This window comes from Mustela putorius, unplaced genomic scaffold (genome assembly GCF_011764305.1).
Source record: "Mustela putorius furo isolate JIRA1106 unplaced genomic scaffold, ASM1176430v1.1 tig00000430_pilon_pilon_pilon, whole genome shotgun sequence".
NCBI classification, from domain to species: Eukaryota; Metazoa; Chordata; class Mammalia; order Carnivora; family Mustelidae; genus Mustela; species Mustela putorius.
Genome location: NW_025421377.1, coordinates 7,724,178 through 7,747,581, shown reverse-complemented (window position 1 = coordinate 7,747,581; position 23,404 = coordinate 7,724,178). Strand labels below are relative to the sequence as shown.

General features: G+C 43.9%; 2 protein-coding genes across 10 annotated transcripts in view; one reads left to right on the top strand and one right to left on the bottom strand.

Moving 5' to 3' along the window:
• CLOCK (clock circadian regulator) overlaps positions 1-9,540 on the top strand; it is a 131,959-nt gene extending 122,419 nt beyond the window's left edge. For 8 of the 9 annotated variants that reach the window (XM_004775507.3, XM_004775505.3, XM_013047308.2 and 5 more), the window contains 2 exons: positions 764-1,013; positions 3,786-9,540. In XM_004775507.3, coding sequence (XP_004775564.1) covers positions 764-1,013; positions 3,786-3,968 — 433 coding nt within the window. In that variant the 3' untranslated portion in view covers positions 3,969-9,540. The remainder of the gene's footprint in view (positions 1-763; positions 1,014-3,785) is intronic. The other variant, XM_004775509.3, reaches the window with a different exon arrangement.
• Positions 9,541-12,336: 2,796 nt separating this feature from the next.
• Positions 12,337-23,404, bottom strand: part of TMEM165 (transmembrane protein 165) — a 31,901-nt gene continuing 20,833 nt past the window's right edge. The window contains exons 3-6 of the mRNA XM_004775504.3: positions 18,647-18,822; positions 17,909-18,091; positions 13,981-14,086; positions 12,337-13,151 (exon numbers count right to left, since the gene is read on the bottom strand). Coding sequence (XP_004775561.1) covers positions 13,075-13,151; positions 13,981-14,086; positions 17,909-18,091; positions 18,647-18,822 — 542 coding nt within the window. The 3' untranslated portion in view covers positions 12,337-13,074. The remainder of the gene's footprint in view (positions 13,152-13,980; positions 14,087-17,908; positions 18,092-18,646; positions 18,823-23,404) is intronic.

Below are 23,404 nucleotides of genomic sequence, written 5' to 3'. Positions count from 1 at the left end.
TGTAATTTCTCTGTATCTTCACCAGCACTAATTTGTTTTATAATGGCCATCCTGACGGGTGTGATTCACATTTCCCTATGCATCTTTCCATTTGCTTATTGACCATTTGTAGATCTTCTTTAGAAAACCATCTATTCCAGACCTTTGCCCATTTTTTAATCAGATTGGTTATTGTTGAGTTACAGGGTTGTTTTATATAATCTATATCAGATATAGGATTTGCAGATAATTTCCTCTCACAGACTAGGAGAAAGAGAAATTGTCTTTCCCTGTGCTGATAGTGTCCTTTGATATACAAAAGTTTTTAATTTTGATGTCTAGTTTATCTTTCGTTGCCTGTGTTTTTAGCATCCTGTCCAAGAAATCACTGCCCAATCCAGTGTCATGAAACTTACGCTGTTTTTTCCTAAGAGTTTCATAGTTGTAGCTCTTATGTTTAGTGCTTTAATCCAGTCTGACTTAAATTTTGTATGTGGTGAATGGGAAAGATCCAACTTCATTCTTTCGCATATAGTTGTCCAAAAAATTTATATTTTTGTTTGTGATCATTTCATTTTGCTACATACATTTTTGTTTTATTGGTATTCCCAAAGGCATCTTTAAAAACATGAAACAGGAAACGAAATTGGAACGTACAGCTTTTAAATACTAAACGGGCAGTATCATTGGGTATTATCTTAGAGGAGTATTCAGCCCACCACCTTTGTAATATATACACCTTACACTTCTGACTCCCCTTCTTCTCTTTCTTTCCTCTTCACAGATTTTCTCAAGGTCAGCAGCTTGTGACCAAATTAGTAACTGCTCCCGTAGCTTGTGGGGCGGTCATGGTACCTAGCACAATGCTCATGGGTCAGGTGGTGACAGCCTACCCTACCTTTGCTCCACAACAGCAGCCGCCGCAGACACTGTCAGTCACGCAGCCGCCGCCGAGCTCCCAGGAGCAGCAGCTCGCTTCGGTTCAGCAACCGTCTCAGGCTCAGCTGACGCAGCCGCCGCAGCAGTTCTTACAGGTAATTCCCCCGAGGGGGAGCTCTCCTGTTTCCTTTTGCAGAGTGAAATTAGGCACTCAAAGAACAACTTTGTAAATCATCTGAAAAATCCACAAAAGCTTATTGTAGAAGTTAAATTTCCAGAAGGGCAGAAAGCTTGTCCTCGTTAGCTGTTCTTCCTTCCCTTGTTTGGTCTTTAGAAGACAGTTCGCTCTGCCATGGGCATACCCGCTTCTCTGACCTACGGGATAGAATGAGTAGCTACTTGCTGTCCACATCAAGGTACTTTATATAGAGCTCCGTCTGGCTGGAGTTTCTGGAATTCAAACCCTGTCTTCCTTTTAGTGGCCCATCAAACATGCGCTCCTACAGGCCAGGGGCATCAAAAGGGATTTTTGGAAAAATTAGAGGCCTTATCTTAAATTATTATGTTGGATGAAATCTTAGAAATGATGTTTTGGTTGTAAGTTAATGTCAGAGGAGAAATATTGTGGCGGTACACACACACACAGACACACACACACACACTCACTCTCTCTCTCTCTCTCTCTCTCGGTCAATGGAGTAAACACTCAAGATTAGCCAAAAATGCAGACACATATTTCATCACATATCTCCCGTATCTCAGTAGACTGGATCTGTTTATCTAAAGGGTAGAGAAGAAAGCCAACCTAGATTGGGATCCTCAGCTGGGAATTCAGCAGGATACGTTTCTGGACCTCAGCACCCTCCTTGGAGCGCACAGTAGCAGGTTTTGACTTCTGGAAATCCAGCTTCTTTGTTCTGGCCTACGGGGAGCAGTTTTGAATACAGGCTAGCCTAGATTCGTCTGGAGACCAGTCCATCGAGGCCAGCCACATACCTTATCATCAGTTTTAGAGTCATGCAGATGTATGATTATGTGTGTATGATGGTATGATTACAAAATTCAGTATTAGGCTGTATACTCAGGCATAAATGCATCCTTACTCTACCACCCTTAGTGTTAACGGTGCAAATAGAGTTCTTGGAGAGAACAGAAAACTAAAACAGGTTAATTGCCTCAATACCTCTGAGAGTCCTGATGACAGCCCCTTAGACCCGAAGCCTATACTGCAGCTCTTAGTGACTAGGTTAGCTGTTGTTATAAATGAATTAATAACTAGAATTTACAATAAGTTCTAAACTGTTTTCTATAGAAAGCCATACTCAATGACAATTGAGCAAAACCTTAAAAAAGGAGAGAACCTGCCTTAAGATCTCAATCTCCTAAATCAGGGAACAAGGGCCCTTGAACAAGCACAAGAACAAGCACTCTCTTCTCTCCTGCTTCTCAAAGAATTCCAGAGACATGAGACCTCTAAAGAAGTAAGATCAACAGTATCGTTTAGAAATACACTTCTGTGTAGAGAGTGAATATAAATTCGGCTTTGATTATATAACATCTCATTCCAAAATATTCCTCTGTTGTAATCCTGTAAAGCTCACAAATATCCTGAGTGTTTTGTTACAAAAGCTTTTCCTAAATAAGAGAAAGAAGTTTGTCCAGGTCTTTGGCAAAGCTTAAGCTTCCAAGATCTGCCTGTGTGTGTGTGTCTACGCGCTCGTGCCCTTTATATGCATTTGCGAAGGTCTCCTATCACAGTCCTGTGTTTGGATTAGGAGCCCTGCATCAGTTTGTGTTGCCAGTAGTGAGGAAGAAGAGTCATTGTAAAAGTTGGGCTAATTTTCTTTGTATCACCAGAAATCGGAATCAGGTGAAAGAAACTGGCTCACGGAGTTGAGACTCGCCCAGAGTTACCCCGCTGATAAACGGCAGAGCACAGCTCAGATCCAGGGCTTCTGGCGTCCCATCCTGTGCCCTTGTTTTTTCTGTTGTTGTTTTGATTTTTTTTTTTTTAATTTTTTTTTTTAAATTTTATTTATTTTTTTTAAAGTATTTTTTTTAAGACTTTTATTTATTTGACAGAGAGAAATCAGAAGTAGGCAGAGAGCCAGGCAGAGAGAAAGGGGGAAGCAGGCTTCCGTTGAGTGGAGAGCCCAATGTGGGGCTCGATCCCAAGACCCTGAGATCGTGACCTGAGCCAAAGACAGAGGCTTAAACCACTGAGCCACCCAGGTGCCCCTGTTGTTTTGATTTTTAAACCACACTGCTACATATATAGGACTGAAGTCTCTCACTTTGCCCTCTTTTTTGTGGTACTTCTAAATAACAATGTTAATATTTAATCTTCATAAAGACCCACTGTGGAGGCACTTTATCTTTATTTTGTAAATGAAGAAACCAAGGCCCAGAGAAGTAAGTAGTTTGAACAAGTCTCCCAGTCTTGGGAATGGCTTCATCAGTTTGAGGCCGGCGGCCCACCCTCTCGGCTCCTGAAGGGCTGCTCTGACCAACTGAAGGAGCCTGCGTGGAAGGCCCTGTCTGACTGCGGAGTATCTGTGTTTCTTGCATTCTCAGCTGTGCTTGCATTTTACTCATTTTACTGTCTGCTTAAAATTGCGGTCTTTAAGGTGTACAAAGGGAAAAAGTACGTGTGGTTGGTCTCAAGACATAGAATGCTTTCTATACCAAAAAATATCTAGCTCAGTTCCCTTAAAAAATAAATTTTAAAAAATTCTATATTGTCAAAAAGAAAGGAAATCTCATAAGCATTTCCCAAAATATTATTTTTAAATGAAAAGATAAAAAATGATGTAGATTAGGTGGAATTGAAGGATTCTGTCCCTGTCCAGAGTAGAAAACTTGAGTAAATCTTGATGTGGACAAATTAACCGGGTAAAGCAATGCTGCATAATGCACTTGTCTTTTAGACTTCAAGGTTGCTCCACGGGAGTCCTTCTGCTCAGCTCATCCTCTCTGCCGCGTTTCCGCTACAGCAGAGCGGTTTCCCTCCGTCGCATCACCAGCAGCACCAGGCTCCGCCGCAGCAGCAGCAGCTGCACCGGCACAGGACTGACGGGCTGAGCGACCCTTCCAAGGTTCAGCCGCAGTAGCACACGCGCCTCCTCTCTGATCTCGGGGGAGGAAGGGGTTGTCCAGAGCAGTTGCTCAGACGATCTGAGGCTACAAGGAAAAGTTCCAGCAGTTTCACAAGATGCAGTGTTGAGTGTTGTAGTTTCTGGGATTGGTTAGCAGGGAAAACGCTGCCTAGAGCTCCAGATGTCCGTGCAGTACCAGCCAGCAGGAGAGGATCACGGGGCCATAGCCGGTTCTGACAGTGTTTTCCTCGCCCAGCGATTTTCTCGATGGAAAGAGTGTATTGCCAAATGTTAAGAAGCTCAGCTATGAAACATGACCTCCAGTCAATCAGAAAGGCACTAACAATGTTAGTAACTTTTAGTGGTTCTGTGCCTGTTTCTGTGTTACAGAGGACACACCACTGTCACGTCAGGGGTTGCTTACAATGATGCCATGAAGACAGTCCAGTAGATGCAGTAGCCCCTTCCCCTTTCCCTCTCCCTTTTTCAGATAATGATTGGATAGTCATTAATTTCAGAATGTTGTGTGGTTCAAATTCTCTATGTATAGATGCTGTAAAAAATTATGTATATGTCTGGATAAAAGGAGAAGAAAGCAAAACATTTTGTAAGCTGCATGAAAGCATCTCCTCGTAGGTCTGTTTCCTTAGATCGACACCATATGTACAAACCAGTACTTTCTCTGATTCCCCTTTTGTTTACACCACAGTAGTGTTCTACTCACTTCCCGGGGCACAAGGCTTTTTGTTCATACTTTGGCTGTGATGTCACAGTTTGTTCCGTGAGGTATGATGTGCTGCTGGGAATGGATATTTTTTTCCAGGTTAAATTATTGAAGCAACAGGATTTCCAGAAATATCCCTCATTTCATTATTTTTCATGTAGGTTTGAGAATAGGATTTGCACTGCTTTATTTTAGGTGGTTGGAAGTTTTGGTCACATATTTTGATATAGTTCATAGTTGGAAATAGTTGTGTAAATGGCTTTCAATAAGCCTGAAAGTCATTTCAAGAATGTTCCAGTTATAGGAGTAAAATTTGCACACAAAAGATTTTAGGCACTTTTTAACATTCTCACTGGTGGGAATTTTAACTTTTAGGATTTGTTGGAATCTTTTTATTATATCCTTCACAATTTCAATGCTTCTTTTAGTTAGAAATGATTCAGGGTTATTTGAGAGAAAAAAAAAACCCATAGTGCCTTGATTTTGATTCAGGTGATAACTCACCATCTTGATCTCATTGTCTGGTTTCAGTAGCAGTTTCGAAACCTTAGTACATTTTTAACAGCATGTGGGTGTCAGTGCCATTAAGATTCTCCTCAGTTCCCAGGAAGACTGCTTTGAGTCTCTTGGACTGGAGGTACAAGTAACTTGGGGTGGGGGGGGTGACATCCTAACACTACCAGAGTCATTGATGTGATCACACAATTATTTCCCTAAATCAACATCTTCCTTTCAAGCTAAACAGTTAAGAATTACCTGTAAGTATTTTCTCAATATGATGTTGATATTCCTACAAAGAAAAAAGAAGGGGTGGGGTAGGAATTGGCTTTGCCTTCACTGTAACAATAGAATATTGTAAACTCACATGCTTTCTAAACATGAACTAAGATTTCATTTGGCAATATTAGATTCTCAAGGGAATAAATTCCAACAGAAATTACATAAAGCATTTTATAGATTTTTATGGTACTAAAAATTAAATTTACAACTATAGAGCAAAGGATAATTAATGGAAATATCTTATTAGAGTATCAAAAATTATTACTGAGGAAAAGGGAGGATGGCAAGCTGGTAATAGATCAAAATTGACCTTAAAAGAAAATGTGTAACAGAACTGAGGCTGTTAAGCAGAAGGTTTTGAGCAATGAAAACAACCTACTACAGGATTGCTCTTAAGCTCAGTTCTTAGGACTTTTCTGTCCTCCACTTTGCTCTCGTCCCGAAGGGATATACTTTGTCTTTCTGTAGACAACTGTACTTGGGCACACTTAAACTAAAAAGTTATATTGAAAAAGAAAATAACCAAAGAAAGTTGGTACCTACCCTTCTACAAAAGAAGTGTCACTAGATACCAATCAATAATTAACATATCAAGAAGCTCCTCTTCTAGCTACATGATCTGGATGAAGAGATTTCTGACTTCTTCATGAATGTCCCGAACAGGCGGCGGAGTGTGTGTGTAACTCGAGCACAGGTACACAGAGCCGAAACTGATGAGGTACAATACGGCAACAGTACTGATTTTCTCCCCCTTTCAAATTGCCTTTCTCAGCCTTATGCCATTCCGTATATATTTGAGTAGTGCCTCATTTGTTCATTGGCAGTATCTAGCGGTATGGGTGACAGAAGATACGAAGAACTGTTCTGTTGAGATTTATCCTCTAAACACCATACTTAGAAGCAACGCTGGCCAGCTGCGAGTACTGTGTACTTAGGTTAACAAAGGCAAAGCGTAAGACAAGCCACAAGGTAAAGCTGTAGACTGTTCACATTCTCCTCTACCAGTTCCTTCAAGTATTTTCCATATTTGGGAAGGAGAATTAGACAAGATGTCATTTTATAATTCCTGTTGTTCTTCACAGCTCATTTTTGCCCGTGGAATGGATTGCTGAATTTAAAGGAGCGGCTAGCTGCTGCCCCTTTTCCGGCAGTACGAACCGTTGTCCTAGAGCGAGGGAGCACCAGCTGCCTCGGCCCCTTCTGTGTTTTCCTCCTGCTTTCCTTGAACTCGGGTTGCAGAGCTGTCCCTCCCCCCACCCCCCAGTCACTGAGACTTGACGTGCTGGTGAAGATTCCGCAGTTGCCTCTTGTTCATTTCTGGAGCCAAAGTTGTTCCTTAAAATCCCAAATCTGCGTAATGAAAAAATACCAACTAGAGACACCTTGCGGCTACTTCAAGGTCATTACCCTCCCTCTGCTTTACTCTCACAGAGATTTGATTTTTCTTAAAAACCATCTTGTTCTGGGTGGCACATTTTGGTCCGAAACTGTTGTAGCCCTGGGGAAATGTTAGCTGCTCCGCGGCCACCCTGCTCAGGACACCTCGAGGGAGGGCGGCGAGGATCAGTCAGGCTGCTGCTGAGACTGGGGTCAGACCAGAACCCGGACACTCGAAACTTACTCCCATTTTCGGTAGAATACATCAGAGAACGAGCTAACAGGAGGGATGGGGAATGCACGTGAGCAAATCCGACCCTTCGCCTCCAAACTCTGTCCTAAGCTGAGGGGGTCATTTGCGTCCCATGCTCTGCTTTGTCACTTAAATTTGGTTTAGGAATGTACTAGAAATCAGAGGATGCCAGGGACTTTGAGAAGTTGGTTATAGAATACTCCGTGCGGAACAGTGAAAATGTGATGTGGTTCCTGCCGACGCACGAGTTTGTGGTCCTTGCCTGCCAGCCGTCTGCTTGCGGGTCGCTCGGGCGGGCGCGGCGCCCTGCAGGGCAGGTGCTCCGGGGACGGGAGCCTTTGTGCGAGAAGCCTTGGCAAGGGGCCCCTTCAAGTAGTACTTCTCTGGCCCCACACAATCCTTTAAAATGCTTTTAAACTGGATATTACTCGTTTTCTGATGTTTCCGCTACAGTGAGGCAGACCTTTTCGTTTTTGCAAGGTGGAAGGCAAGTAGCATTTTACTCGAGGATTGGCCATTTCTCCCTTTTCCTATTGCTCTAGTTCTTTGATGATGGCAAAAGTTTGTCAGTGAACATTTGTGTAAAACTCATTCGAGTCTGTGACCTTTCCGATATCTGTGACCCTTCTCTTCAGCCCCTGGAGTCGATGTTGGAAGGTGTAAACACTGGAAATTACTATTGCCGAGTGAGTCTAGCCAGGAGTAGGCGGCCTGGGATTTCCAAATGGTGGAAAAGAAACAGCACAAAGGCACTTGCCATTTTACTAGTGATTGGAGAGCGAGACCCTCTGAAGTTTGTTTGGGTTGCGTGAGCATTCCTCTGAAAGGAGCTTCTGAAATAAATGCAAAGGAAAAGAGTCGACTATTTTTATAGCATATTTAATATATTTGTATATAACTATGAGTATAGTAGGAACCCTCCACATGCCTCCCCCTTTTCTAAGTTTCTCCCCCTTTTGCCATAGCACTCGTAGAGCCTCATCTGCATGAGTAACGTGCCTGCTGTCAGCCTACCACAAGATAGTGCTGCTGCTTCCGAGACAGGTGAGAGGACCCACCTCTCATGCCCGGGGATCCGTTCTGTAGGACGAGCACACTCTCTCCAAACAACAGACCGCAGTCTGAAAGCATCATTTTGAAATGTAACAAGCACTTTATTGCAACTACTCATTTTGATAAAGTTGATTACCTTAGGCATTACCATTTCTAAAGGATCCCCGAATCATCACTTAGGTGAAATTTAAAAATAACACATTTCTGAGAAATGTTTAGATCCAGTGAACCGTAGCAGGTTTATGGGAGTGATATTTCAAGGTAGCCAAATGAATTTTGACTTTGGTTTTGAATGTGGTGGAGTCAGGAGATTGTAAAATGCCTAGTTCCATTTCGACACTATTGTAAACCTATCTTGCCTATCGTGTGGACACCAAAAGAGACCAATGAGCCTGTTTATTTTCAGAGGTCTAGGAAAATTGCATCAGTGTGAATAGATGTATAGAACTAACCTAAAAGTGACTGGTAGTAATATTTTAGAATACAATAATTTCAAGAATTATTCTGGGTGTTTTAAATGTGCTCTGAAATGTTGGCATGTCATTTCAGTGTTTCCATTTGAATTGCTCTTGTAATTTTTTGCACAAAAAGGACTGAGAAAAAGACTACTTTGGTTGAAGAAAAGTATAATTTGGTCTTATTTTAAATGTCTCCTGTGGAAACACTGGGGATGCATTTTGTTGGTATAGTTATTAATTCAGGATATTCAAAACAGTATTGAACAGCTCACAAGAAATTAAGCAAACGTGGACGTTTAAAAATTAAAACTTTCTTTCCATGTGACTGTTTTTGCATATTTTTCCCCTTGTCGTAATTTAACACTACATTCCTTGTTTTTCGTAAATAAAATAATACTCTGCAGGTTCTGTTTTGAGTATTTAACAATATTTTGTAAGCTGCCTGTTTCTAGAGAAACAGTCTTTAGTGGAATAGGATAGTCTATGAAGAGACTGTTTAAGTGGAATCCATCACCACCACCAGCAAACACTGAGGTGCTGCATTAAGTGACAATCAAAATAGTGAGTATTTATGGAAGAATTTAGAAAGTGATTTTAAAGACGCAATTGCTTTGAAAGCAGTTCTCTGGGTTTCTTGAATGAAAATGGCTAAATGTATTTATTTATATTTTAAAATATCTTTTGTGTTGTTTTCTCATCAAAGTGATTTCACAGTGTCATGTATTTAATTTGTGGTTTATTTTGTTTTGCTTCGTGATCTTTTATGTAAAGAACTGACTCTTCTTACCTGGGGCGCAGTCTCTGGCCCTCACAAGGACTGTCCCGGGCCAATCCCAATCTGTGTCACTTCAGGACGGCAGTGCGGGGCCCAAAGCCAGATGCCCTTGCACTTCCTCCTGTTCTCAACTCAATTAAGAAAAAATAAAGGTAACTCCTTCCGAATCTGCTCTGTATAGCTCCAACCTTTTTCTAGTTTCACTTGCTGCCTTTTCTATTTTATGGGTACTTTTTATATGATTACTTCCCCAACACAGCCAAAGGCCAGTATGACAGAACCAATGGCACACACTGTGTTTTGCCCATTTGGGGAAATGTTAGTAAGACGATCAGCATCTTCTAATGGCCTTCACTATCCTATCCATATTAAAATCCATTTAAAGTTCTTAAATATAGGTGGAACAATGTATGTGCACTGTACTCTTCTACAAAAAACGGTCGCTGTTTTTATATAGTGACTGTTGCTTGGACCTTTAAAAACAAAACAAATCCTTCATATACAGCACTATCCAGTGAAAGTAGTGTTTGAGCCTTTGAAGCCTAGAAACTCTGAGGATGCTTCTTACCCAATATACGTTGGAACAGAATTTTCCACGTTAGGGCTCCCCGAGTGAGTCCCACAGGCCAGGGACAGGGCATACTGTCTAGTTCCCGGGACCCCTTCAAGAATGGTAATGAAAGCATGTCAACCACAAGTTGGAGCTAATCATGTAAAAAATGTTCAACTCCAAGGGCTACATTGAAAATGAGATGTTTTCAAATGTATGCTTTTAAATTTCTGAGGAAACAAACTGTGACATCGCTTTAAAAATGACATTCAGATGTCGTATGTGTGTGTTGAGTTGGTCTGTGTGGGTGCGACTCACTGCGGGCAGTGGTGCCGCCTGTGCCGGAGAGTCCGGCGGAGGGAAGGCTGGACCGCCCTGGGACTGAAGCACTGAGAACGAGACAATCAAGCAAAAACAGTTGGCCAGGGAATGTCTTTTTTAAAAAAAATTTCATGTCAGCCAGAACAGCTGTAATTCTTAGACCATTGTAGAAAGATTTTGAAATCTTACTTTACTATGGGGAAGGACCTCATGTGGCACTTGCACATTCAGTCTATGTAGAGATTGAAGCCCAAAGATGAGTCACATTCAGTGCTGTACTGAAACCAGTTAGTGCAAAAAAAAGTTTTATCTTTGTAAATTTTTAATTGTTAACATCAGTTAGTAGCTGTAAAAACATACACCAAATTCTTCCTCATGTTCTGTGTGGTTTCTCGGTGTGCTACTATTGACATCGCTGCCCTTACTGCTTGGGTTCTTGGTTTTAAATAAAAATTAGATGTAGCCCATTGTTCTTAAACCTCCAAAAGGGTAGAGCTATAAATGGCTAATTGACTTTAAGAACACCTGCTTTTCCTAAAGCAAACATTTAACTGAAATCCAAACTGATTAAAAAAAACGAGACTGACATTTTCTAGGTACTGTCTTCTGCCTAAATCCTACATTGCACAGAAACAGGAAGGGATAATGAATGGTTTCTATGGTGCTACATTAGGTTCTCTGATGATTTGCATGAGCTGAGTTTGGAAGTACATTATTATATAAAATGTGGATCATTCTGTTACCAACTTACTGTTGACTGCCATTTCAATTTGGTGTTACAGTTGCTTACCCTTGTTTTTCAGAGCTGTCCTTTGAGAAGAGGTAAAATGTCTTATTAGCCTACCTCCACTCGGGCCTTTTGGTATCTGATCATTTCTCCAGCTTATGATGTGCATAGTTTTTTTAAAACTACATGTCCTATTAAAATGCTCTTTCCCACAGACTTTTGTAATGTTTTCAGAACCAAAAATCATAGCAAAAGAGCCAAGCAGTAGCATTGGTTGGTTTTTTTTTTTTTTTTTGTAAATGTAAAAATAATTAGATCCAGACTTTGTTTCCTTATTCAATTTTAAAAATAAAAAATACCTCAGTGCTATGTTTTTCAGTATCACCTGCATTTCTCAAAAAATAACACTTGCTTTATGTGGCACGTAACTTACACGAATCACATTATTTTGGATTTTAAAGGAAGACTATTAAATATTTTAAAATCAGTGACATTTTCTTTTATTATATTCAGCAATGGAGTCTTAACAGCATTCGCGATTTTTACCTTGTACCTTCAAGACTGAGCTACCAAATTCTGTGAGTAGTTATGTCCTGTTAGAAGGTTGTGGTGCCTCAGAAAGCTACGCTGTTATTCAAGGACCGCTCCCGGCTGGTTCTCAGACCAGGCTGTCTGCACTGCTGGGCCGGGCTGTGATGGTACCAGCTGCTGCCTAACAAGGAATCATCCATTCTCTTCTTGCAGAAGATAAAATGTAATTATTGGTTGGCCCTGTTTCTAATCATCTAAGGCTGTACTAGGGGAATCAGTGGTGTATTCTGGGGTCTTGCCTGAAATTTCTCTGAAGTATTTTTACACGTGGGCCTTGTGTTTACGACCCTATAATGGCCCTTGTTATGGTGGCTAGAGAACTCCTTGAAAGTTTCCCAAAATGACTTTTTCATCAATATGTGCTGTTGCTGCTTTTACGAGGCTATTAAATAGCAGGGCTACTGCGCATGGGAACAGAACCAAGGAGGCTGGGAGAAGTGGTGATCCTGTTTGGATAGAATCATTAATAGTTAAGACTGACATGACTGTGATTACTGAAGTCAGTGTGATAAAGAGACTGGTGGGTATGGGCTCTAGAATCAAACTGGTCTGACGCACCGTTCTACCATACAACTTGTTTTTTTTTTTTTTTTTTTAACCTTGTTAGTAGCTACTATGTCCCAGAGCGATCTGAGGTAGTTAAAGACAGGCTTTAGAAGATGCCTGGCTACTGTTTTTTAACATCAACTTTAGAAACTGGTCTATAAGTATTACTACTACTTTGATAAATTACTGTTACAAACTCACTTATAAAATGCACAAAGGAAAACAAGCTCTGGTCATACCACTTTTATTTACACTGTATCTATGTTACATTGTTTATTCAATATAGAAAAAATATGAATACACTCATAGTATTCTCTTTTAATTTAGTAATTCCACATTGTCAAATATTGACTGTTTTTATATTGGGTGTCCTACCCAATTAAAAAGAAAAAGAAAAAAAAAAGGAGGGAGAATGGACCTAGCAAACAATTCTCATCATAACAGTAATACATTATTCATTCTTAAAAAGAAAAACCAAGTTTTAAAAGACTTTGTGATTACACTGCTTTCTGGCTTAAGGAACTTCTTTAAAAGCTAAAAATTCATTCCTCCCAAGAAAACTTTTAAGGCAAATCACTCAGTGATCCAGGAGAAAAAACAGATCTAAGTCATTAAAGGGGTCGGTGCTAAAAGAAAATCCAGGATAGACCCCATTGTACAGTGGTTCTATGTATCGTTGTCCTACCAGAAAACCCAAAAATATTAAAAAAAAAAACAGTGACCATATGAACATAATTGTGCTGGAGAAAAGAAAAACCCACACTTAGATATCAGATTTCTTAAAAATCCATGTTGCAAACAGAATCAATGATTACTTCTTTCGGACATAATACTTTCATTAAATGGGACAAACTCGCAAATCAATGCTACAAAATACAGTCTTTTCCGTCACTTTTAGTTCTAATGTACACTATGTACACAAACAGTTACCTATCTTAAACGAAATACAAACGAGCAAACGGCTTGTTAAAAACCAGAATCGGGACTTATAAACAGTGCAGAAAAGGCAAAGGCCAGAAATACGATGCCGCCTATGATGGTCACTGTAAGAGAAGAGAAAAAAAGTGAAGTCAGGCAAAATTCCTCTATGAGGGAGCTCAGATGTCGCCCATTATTCTTCCAATCTCTTGAACTAACCTTGAAAATAAACTAGAAAGACTCAAACCACACTTCCCCAGCAGAGAATACTACATACGCCTGACTGGACAGTCATCATCCACTGCTTCTCCAGCACTGTTTCCAGAAATGACAATTATAATGGAGACAGTGCTGAGAAGCAGCAACAGAACTCTAACTCTTCTCCAAACCCAGTTATTAAAGAAAATGTTCAATAGCCTCTGACAAGCAAAGAGACTTTTTCTATTCCACTTGTAGGCCCTTTCAGCTACACAGGAACTCTTCAGTGGAATCCATAAACCGTCTCCACCTATGAACCCCAATCTGACAAAACACGTGGAAGGCCTGGAAGTTTTATTTCCCATGTGATGATTTTTTTTTGCTTAAATACACTGATAAAAAGTGACTATAAATGCGATAAGGCTTTTACATGGATTTGTATTTTACTAAATCTATGCATGTAAAAAACAGTCTATGTGTCCAACAGCAGGGGCAATGAACTAGACCTCTAGGAGATCATCACTGCAGAGACCAAGGGTACTCCAGAAGTAAACACTTAAACTCCCCTTTCTCTCTCAGTAATTCTAGAAGTTAAAACAAATGGTATTGTCTTTGTAATTTAATAAAAAGGAGTGCCTGGATGGCTCCCAATTAAGCATCTGATTCTTGATCTCTGGGGGAGTTCAAGCCCCGAGTTGAGCGCTCCATGCTGGGTGTGGAACCTACTTAAAAAAGAATAAAAAACCAAAGACTCACCAGTTCTGACAGAGATTTTCTGCGCAATCATTCTTCCTCCAATCACTGCCAATCCGGTGCATAAGCAGTGGCCCACTGTCCCGCCCACGGCGACACCGTACGGGTCCTGGAAGCAAGTACAGTAACGCTCATTTGAAAGCAGCTGAAATGGTTACCTGAGAACCGGCCGCCACTGAAAATGGAGAACAGCCGCCTAAAAATAGCTCCACGGGTTCAAGTGTATAATTTATGAAAAGTGTAAGGGCTGCTCGAAGGGGATATGTTCCAGCTACATCTAGGAATAGAGCTACAAGCGGCAGAAATGTTTCTGAGATCAAAATAGCACTAATACGGCCGCCCGCACCTCATTCACACCTCATTCACACCTCATTCACACCTCATTCACACCTCATTCACGGCGCGGGACCGTGCTGAGGGGACCGTGCTGAGGGGACCCCGCCCACAGCTCTCCCCTCGGGCGCTGTCCGCTCTTCTGAGGCGGCCAGGCGAGCCCTTCCGGCACAGAGCCCGCCTGCCTTCCCTCCGGTGTCCTCGGTGCTTGGACTCAGCTCCAGGAACGTCGTATTCATTCCGTCAGTGCTTGCTTCCAGCACAACATGGAGGTGCTCAGACTGGGAAGACCAGCCAGAGCTTTCCAGAAAAGCAAGCCCTGAAGAACGAGCAGGAAGATCTGACTTTGTTTTGTGGAGGACAGAACATACTAGGAGGCAAAGGCCCACTGATAAGAGACGACTGCCGACCATGTTAACACAGAACACAACATGGTAGAGGTCAGCTCGGGAAGGACCCTATCTAAAAGCTTAGAATTTGGACTTTTTAAGAACATTTTACTTACTTGACAGAGATCACAAGTAGGCAGAGAGGTAGGCTGGCGGCCGGGTGGGGGGAGGGGAAGCAGGCTCCCCGCCAAGCAGAGAGCCCACCACGGGACTTGATCCCAGGACCCTGGGATCATGACCTGAGCCAAAGGCAGAGGCTTGATCCCACTGAGCCACTCAGGCGTCCCAGAATTTGGATTTTTTAAGACACTGGTGGTTTTTTAGCCAGAGAGTCACAGAACAGGTTTATGCTTTAGAAGTCCAGTGCAGAGAGTGAACTGGAAGGGAACTAGAAGGGAACAAAATTAAAGGTGGTCAAGGGAGATGCTATCGCCTGGACTTGGGGAGGGAGACTGGAAGCAGAGAAAACCTGGTAGATCTGGGAATTTTAGGAGGCCTAAGTGATCTACCTTAGTGATAAGGGAGTGTTCGGTGTTAAGGAAGAGAAAAATCGGGCCTGACATCCGTATTTCTCACCCCCAGTTCTCTGGACGAATTACAATACTACCAGCATGACTTAAAGAGTTAGTGGAAGGAATGAAGACGGGGTTTACGGTGCCGACGGGAGTTAAGAGCCGAGAGGTTCAGAGCCAGTTGAGTTCAACGGTGAGGGAACTAGGAGAATGACCCTGAGCGCGAATACAGCCGAAGGCAAGCAGCCGCGCGGGACCACAGTGGCAGAGCGGCCCCAAGAAGCCGGCGGCGGCCAGGCACTGCGCCTCCCGAGATGAGCCGCCCCGTGGGGCCGCCCCGTGGCTGCAGGGAACGCTCGGGACGTCCACAGAGCCGGTGCGGTCGGACGCTGGGGGCCAGTGGGTTTAGAGGGCAAGAGAATGGACCAACACGCGTTTCCCCTCAGAGCCAAGCCCATGAGACTGGGGGGAGCGGAGGGGGCATCTGGAGAACGGAACTGAGGGAAGCGGCAAAACCCCTACAGGAGAAAACGCGCGCAAGCCAAACGCTCACGAAACTGGGCTGGGAGAAAGGCAAAGATTTCAGCAACCCGGTGGGGACGTGGAGCGGGGCAGGGAAGTGGCACGCAGCAGGGACAGCACTGCCACTGAGGGGGCGGGGGGGCTGCGCTCCCCCGTGAAGTGGGGGCAGCAGCGTGGGACTGCGGCGCTCAGATGCACATTCGCACCTCTCAGCTGGCATCCTAAGACAGGGCCATTCTACTGGAAAGTGATGCTTGAAAAATCAACAGATTAAGTACAATTAAAGTTTCTTTGATACAGAAGTTTTCAGTCTTTGTCATTTGGCAAACTGATTTGACCCAGGAACCTCGGAACCTTATCCCCTACCCCCCCTTTGTTTTCCCAATCTTAGTACCTAATGAACATCTCAAAGGACACAGTGTTGGAGCAGAAATAAAGTTCAGATTAAAATGAACTGAGCTGCATTTCAGCATGGTTTGTATAAGAAATTACCAAAAAAAGTTAGGAATGTTAAGGGAACAAAAACAGAACACCCGTATGTCTGCTCCTGAAGAGCTCACCACGTGTCCCCTCGGTGCTGGCAGCAGGGCAGGTGGCTGACGGCGCTGTGGCAGGGCCCCTGCGTGCCTTCTCTGCTTCCTCCACACAACCACCCCATGAAGTAGAAAAATGCCCCATCTTCAGACAAAACGGGGCGCAGTGACCTGGTCACAAGACACAAGCCTGCTCGGCCCGCGCCAGGCTGCCAGAGGGCAGCGGGACCGAGGGAACAGGGGCACAGCGGACCCGGACCTTTCATAAGGCCCTCCATGCCACGCAGACGACACTGTTAAGAAAGATGCAGTGATTTCTTCCATCACAACCGCCCACCACCACCAAAAGCTCACTTACTTTCACGACCCAATCCTGGCCATCTGAAAGCCAATAAAAGAGGCTAGAGATCAAAAAAATATAGGGCACGGCCATTATGGGAACATTTTGCAAGAAAGTTTTAAAATACAGGACGAGTGAAAAACGGAGTTACTTTTGTTTTTTTAAGTACAGCATTTTTTTGCTTCTGGCCGGGCCTGACTTCAGCCCTGTCCTGGCCTCTTGTCTGAACCTGGGGCCGATGTTAAGGAACTTGTTCTTTTGTGGCACGCGTCCCCCAGGAGCTAAGGACACCTTCAAATCAAGCTCATTATCTAAATCCTACCGTGGGGTAAAACGTGTAATTTAACAGATATAAAAAAAGACCCTGTATCCGCTAAGACCACGAAGAGAGAGAGGAGGAGCAGCAGTGCCGCCTTCCGCCACCCCCTCCCAGGACATCTTAAGAAACCGGTGTGAACGGTAAGACGCCTCATGAGAAACTAATTCCTCCCAGAAGAAAGATTAAAATTTTAAAAACAACCCCCCACCCCCGGCAGGCTATCTTTTAAATAAGTGGCATCTGACAACTACAAGCAAGATCTAGAAGGAAGCGCGCGAAGGCAGAGAGCCTCAGTTTCCAGTCCTTGCCCCTGCTACCAACTGGCTTATCTTTGGACAAGTGGCCGAGGGTGTGCCTCAGGTTCTGCATCTTTAGAGCAAAGGAGAGGACAAAGTGATCAGAAATCTCTTCCAGTTTAGCACTCAGGCCTTAGTATTCGGGGACTAAGATCCGCCAAGCTCTATATCCAGAAGCAAGTCAAGTGTAACCGCACTGGCCAGAGACAAGCACCAAGAACGTCTCAAGCTCCTGTCTTCTGCTCGCTGGGGAGTGGATACTCCCAGAACCACCCGGAACTTCGTAAATAAATGAACTAACTTCCCCAAGCTGGACAGTTAGGCTGTTGCTAATGTTCTACTGAGTGGGATCTTGTAAAGCGACCCCCGCAAGACTACAGATCTAAGGAGAGACAAAACCAAGTCAAGGCAACTGGCCCAGTATCATTCCAGCAAAACCGAAGGGAAGAGGATGAACAAGAGAAATGTAAAGACGCCAGTTTGGCCGGGACACACAATGCCATCTGATGCAGAAATGGGACACCGACATTTGAAAGAGAATCAGGATGATTAGGTCTAAAACAGTCCAGCACATGAATCAGTCCCTCGGCCCAGACTGACCGTCCAGGGTCCTCTGGAGCAAAGTAACATCGTTAAGCTTAGTCTCACTATTAATCCAGACGCCGCCGTTTCTCAGGTATCACTCACCTCTCTGGCTGCCAGAACAATTGTTGTTAGTTGTGAGCGATCACCCCACTCCGCTAAGAATGTTAACGTCAGAGCCTGAACAAAGATGGGCGAGATAAAATGCAGCCATCTTTTCTGGGGTATCGTCGTGCTGGCTCCCGTTTCAACATCTCCTGGTCCGTTTAAGAGCTTGGTTCGCTGAAACTAAATTTTTAAAAGGAGAGAGAGAGGGAGGTAGATTAATCCCAGGAAGCAAATCAAAATAGTACAAAATTACTTAATCTTTCTTTTAAAAAGTGTTTAAATTTTATGGACTATGCTCCCAGAAACTAAAATTACGTGACCCCAAACTTTTCTTCTGAACCTCTCACACACGACGACAAACACTATACTCTCAATTCTCCCACTCCTCTGCCACAAAATCAGGATTTACTGCTCACTCACCCTCCTCAATGCTGTGGGAGGACACGTAACACACGTAACGCATAGTTCCTGCGTCGCGGGAGCTTATCATCGCCAAGGGAGGCGCCTGCCCACACGAGGTCGGCACTCGGCCCAGCGCCCCTGCCCACCACAGCCCCACTCGCCCCGAGTCCCATCACGGACAGCTCTGAGATCGCAAACCGGGCGCGACAAGCCATCTCTGGGTGGCCCGCACCCATCACACGGGGAGGGACAGCCACTGACGAACCTCAGGACAGTGAGGGTGCTTAGCGGAGTGCTTTTTTGGTCCAGATATTTTATACTGCCATGACTTACTTCCTCGTCTTTTTTCTTTAATTCCGCTTGAACTTCTTCCAGTTCCTCTTGACCTTCATCTGGACTCATCTTCAAGCCTTCTCGAAGCATTCTAATGCCAAAAATGGCAAATAACGCCGTGGAAACATAGTACGTATACACTCTGGGGATGACGGTGGTGGCGTAGCCGAACAGAACTGGAAGAAAACGCAGCAGTGTGTCCAGTGATCGAGCATGCGCACAACCAACCCACGCAGTCGTGCACTTCGGGAATCCTAACTCAGCCCTGGTCTCGGGGCGCCTGGGGGGCTCAGGTCATGACCGCAGGGTCCGGGGACCAAGCCCTGTGTCTGCTCCTGCTCAGTGGCAGAGCTGGCTTGAGATTCTCTCTCCCTCTCCTCCTCCCCCACTCACACACACTCTCTCTTTCAAATAAATAAATCTTAACCCGAACTTTGTTCTAAAGGAAAATGGTTCAAATGAGAAGCTAATCTAATACGTATTAAACCTTAAATAATTCCACTTCTTTCCCTCCACCAATTCTGGATGCTTCGATCAAGCCAGTGGTCTAATCCAATGAAATCGGCGGTCTGGTCCGGCTGAAGATGGCACGTCTTCCACAGGGAGATGACGAGCTCCTCTCCAGGCACACTCAGCCAGGCACTGGCTTGCCACGCGTCACGCAGGGCACAGTACCTCAGGGAGAAAGTTAACGCTGATGCCCTCTAAGGATCCTGCGATTCTATAACCTGGAAGCTGGATACCACCTTCATATGTAAGTGGTATTTCTTCATCACAGTTCTTTAAAATTATAAACTTCTATAGTGAAACATCACGACAAGATTCTCACGGTAGGTATGATTCCAACTCTGCTCCTTTTGAACTACTTGAATTAGATCTTACAAAAGAAAATTCCTATACATATATTGAAATAACATTTACAGCAGACTCAAATTTATTCAGTACCACTCTTTCCTATCGTTAAAAAGAGGACAACTGTAGAAGTTATACACAAAAAACTATATCTGGAACCATATCAAGAGCCCAGATCCTAATTATGAAACACAATTATACCAGTATTATCAGTTCAGTATTTAAAACTTAAAAACTATGGAAAGGCCAGAGGATGTTTCCATACACATAATGCAATTACTTCTTTTTAAGGTTTTATTTATTTGACAGAGACACAGCAAGAGAGGGAACACAAGCAGGGGGAGTGGGAAAGGGAGAAACGGGCCCTCCACTAAGCAGGGAGCCCAAGGCGGGGCTCGATCCCAGGACACTGAGATAATGACCTGAGCCGAAGGCAGAGGCTTTAACCGACTGAGCCACCCAGGTGCCCTAAATGCAATTACTCTCTACTTCACACGCTCTTTTTATAAAATAAGGACACTTAAAATCTGCCTGAACACTAAATGTGTAAGCACATCAAATGTATTCCCAGTTCACTACATGACAAAATTGAAAAATTTTAAATCCTGTTTAGAAAGACATCAAATCTATGCTTAGGTGTACATGTTTTAATTTTATGTATGAACATGTATATCTGCACAGATGTGTGTGCACATACACGACACATCAATTTTCTAGCTCCATCCACTGAAACAAGGCCACAAAGCAAAGACACCTCAGGAACGAGCCCACTTCACGGGCAGACCCTGGTTTCTCGCGGCATTCCTCTGGAAAAGGCTCCTCAGGCAAACCGCTAACTCCAGGGCTGGGCGGACGGGCACAAGCTGCACCTGCACTACCTCGTCAGACGGGGAAACAAGCGTGAGCAAAACCAATGATGGGAGCATGACACGAGGACCAGGAGCCGGCCTGCAGGGGCTCCCAACAGTCGGATCTGGGACAATTTAAGCACATAGTTAAGTCATTAAAACCCACTGAAAATGTGAATTCCCCAGTTTATTACTGACAACACACAGACAAGCCCATGGGACAGGAAGGAGCTCTTAGCGCAGTGTGCGGGGGCCCGTGGGAAACGGTGACGGGGCCGCAGCACGAGAAAGCCACCGTTCCGCAGTCATCAAGGGAAGGCTGACATCATGTGAGAATCGGCCCTACAGTGGGGACAGAGTATCCGTATTGTCTTACAGTGTCCCCTTAAAGTCTGCATATTATTTGCAGGGAAGAAGATACAAGCAAGAGAAATCCTGACATCAGTGAGGGACAGAGGGACATCGTGTTCTCCCAGACGTGACACTCTGAAGGGACAAACATCCCCTACGCCGTATTCTGGTCAAGAATACACAATCTTAAAGCAATCACGAGAAAACAGACAAACACAAGATGAGAAACCCAGGAGAAGGGGAGGAAGTGTATTCTTTAAAAAATATATTAATATTGTAAAACATGAGAAAAGGCTATGGAAGTATTTCAGATTAAAAGACTAAAAAGAAACAAATGTAATACCTTCCCTAGACTCCCTCCTCTACAGGAGGGGAAAAACTGCTATAGTTTTAGGTCGGCTGACTAACACAGAGCTGGTAAAACATGCACCACTCTATCCATGTATATAAATTATGTGTATACGTACATTCTTACCTACAAAGCATGTATAGGTCATGTATATTTACAAATATATAAAGCATGTACGTACATACACATGCATAATTTTATTTAGATATGGACAGGTCACAAACACTAAAGCAAATGAGGTAAAATGTTAACAGTGAATCTGGATAAAAGGTACATAGGTGTTTGTACTGTTTTATTTATGCAACTTTGTAAGTTTAAAATAGTTTCCATAAAAGCTTTAAATTTAAAAATGGAATGTAGCAAGCCTCTTTAAGTCTCCTAAACTCGGTTTTCCTTCTACCTTCAGATAATCTAAAAAACAAAACAAAAAAACCCTTGATACTTAGAGACACTTCCAACGCCATGTTTTCTGCCTCACATCTCCAGAGAAAGCAGAAAACGACCTGCTTTCTTCTACTTTTTCTTCTCCTGGTTACTGTCCCTGTATTTCCTCCTGCTTTGGAAACTTTCCCTCAGACACTCAAGCACTTTTGCTCTGGGAACAGGGAGACGTTACTTGTCTTTAAGCAAGTACTTTGCAACAAGTCAGAACAGAGCTGCACGTCCTGGTCCTTCTACACCTTGGCGATGTGGAAGTTCCCAGAAAAATCCCTTGGAGCGGAGACAGAGATCTGGGACTCGCCGACTTTCAGGTAATTAAGCTGAGAACACTCCGCATAAGGACACTGTGAAGTGGGGGAAGACAGGCCAGGAATAAAACTGGGGGGAATATGAACATTCAATGGCACAAAATGTTCCCCCAGAGAGAGAGAAACAATGATTACCCTGTAAACACAGGGCGACACGCGAGCCAAGAGAATAAAAAGGTGGGGACGGCCAGGAATGTGGCGTGAGGGGCTCACGGAAATGCACACTGGACCGTAATGAGGAAAGCAGATGACTGAAGCCTTTGCGAGGGTGTCAGAAGCAGAAATCGGATGACGCGTGGAGAAGGAATGAGATGGGCGAAAGGCGAGGAGGAAGCGGCAATGGAACCCCGAAGCACACAGGACTAGACCGCGTCGTGGAAGGGCCGAGATCGGCCAGGTGAACCCCGCCGCGAAGTGAAGGGCCTGCCTGGCACTGAGCCCTCCAGCAGCGTCTGAGAGAGCCAAGACCTACAAGTGCAAGCTCCACACCGGGACTGACCCAGGGACAGACCAAGAATTCTCAAGGGGCCACGTAGACTACTTTCTCAAGGACTTCCCCGAAGTTTGACTTCTCTTTCCTAAAACTCATCTGCCTGACATGTGCTTCAGGGTAAGGAGTCAGTCGGGCTCCCCTTTCTCTCATCCCTTCCCTTCTGTCCCCTTTACAGCACTGTGCCTCTTGCCCAGCTTTCTATGGTGCATCTCCCCACGGTATGGAAAAATATAGACCCTCGGGCAGCAAAGAGGGGGGCCTAAAACCAGTGGGGTCCTCATTCAAGGCATCATAAACCAGACCCGAGGCTTTGGGGCTTCCCTGTCTTATGCAAGTTTCTGGTAAGGTCATGACATCAGAAATAATGGCATTTCGTTTACTGGAACTAACACTCATGGCATTAGAAATATGGAGTTTCAGCCTTGGCAGGAATGACAGTTTTGACGGAGAAATCCTGACTCTTTCATTCCCCAACCACTGCAAATGAATGCCTTTTCCCTAGGCAGAGTCTTGTTACCACAAAGCAAAGAGAGCATCAGAAGGCAACACCGAAGACTGTGGGGTCTTCTCTCGCCCCAGGGGCACTCTCCAAGCAGGCTGCCGTGCCTAATGCCACCCCCACCAACCGTTTGAGAAGAATTCTAAAGCAGATGGTTGTCATGAGATGCGTATCACATTCATTTCACTTCAAAAACTAAGTCAAGGGGCACCTGGGTGGCTCAGTGGGTTAGGCCGCTGCCTTCGGCTCGGGTCATGATCTCAGGGTCCTGGGATGGAGTCCCGGGCTCTCTGCTCAGTGGGGAGCCTGCTTCCTCCTCCTCTCTCTCTCTCTGCCTGCCTCTCTGCCTACTTGTGATCTCTGTCTGTCAAATAAATAAATAAAATCTTTAAAAAAAAAAAAAAAAACTAAGTCAAATGACTTCAGACCGAAAGCAAGCCTGGCCTCGATGATTTACTGTTCACCCATTAGAGCCACTATGGCAGGCCGTAGACAGTTTCCACAAACTGAACGACCTAACTCTGCAGCTCCCAGGTCTGGCAAAATGTATTCAAAATATATGATGTGATACAGTTTTTAAACAAAACTCCTTATTGGCAGAAGTACACTAAAATGAA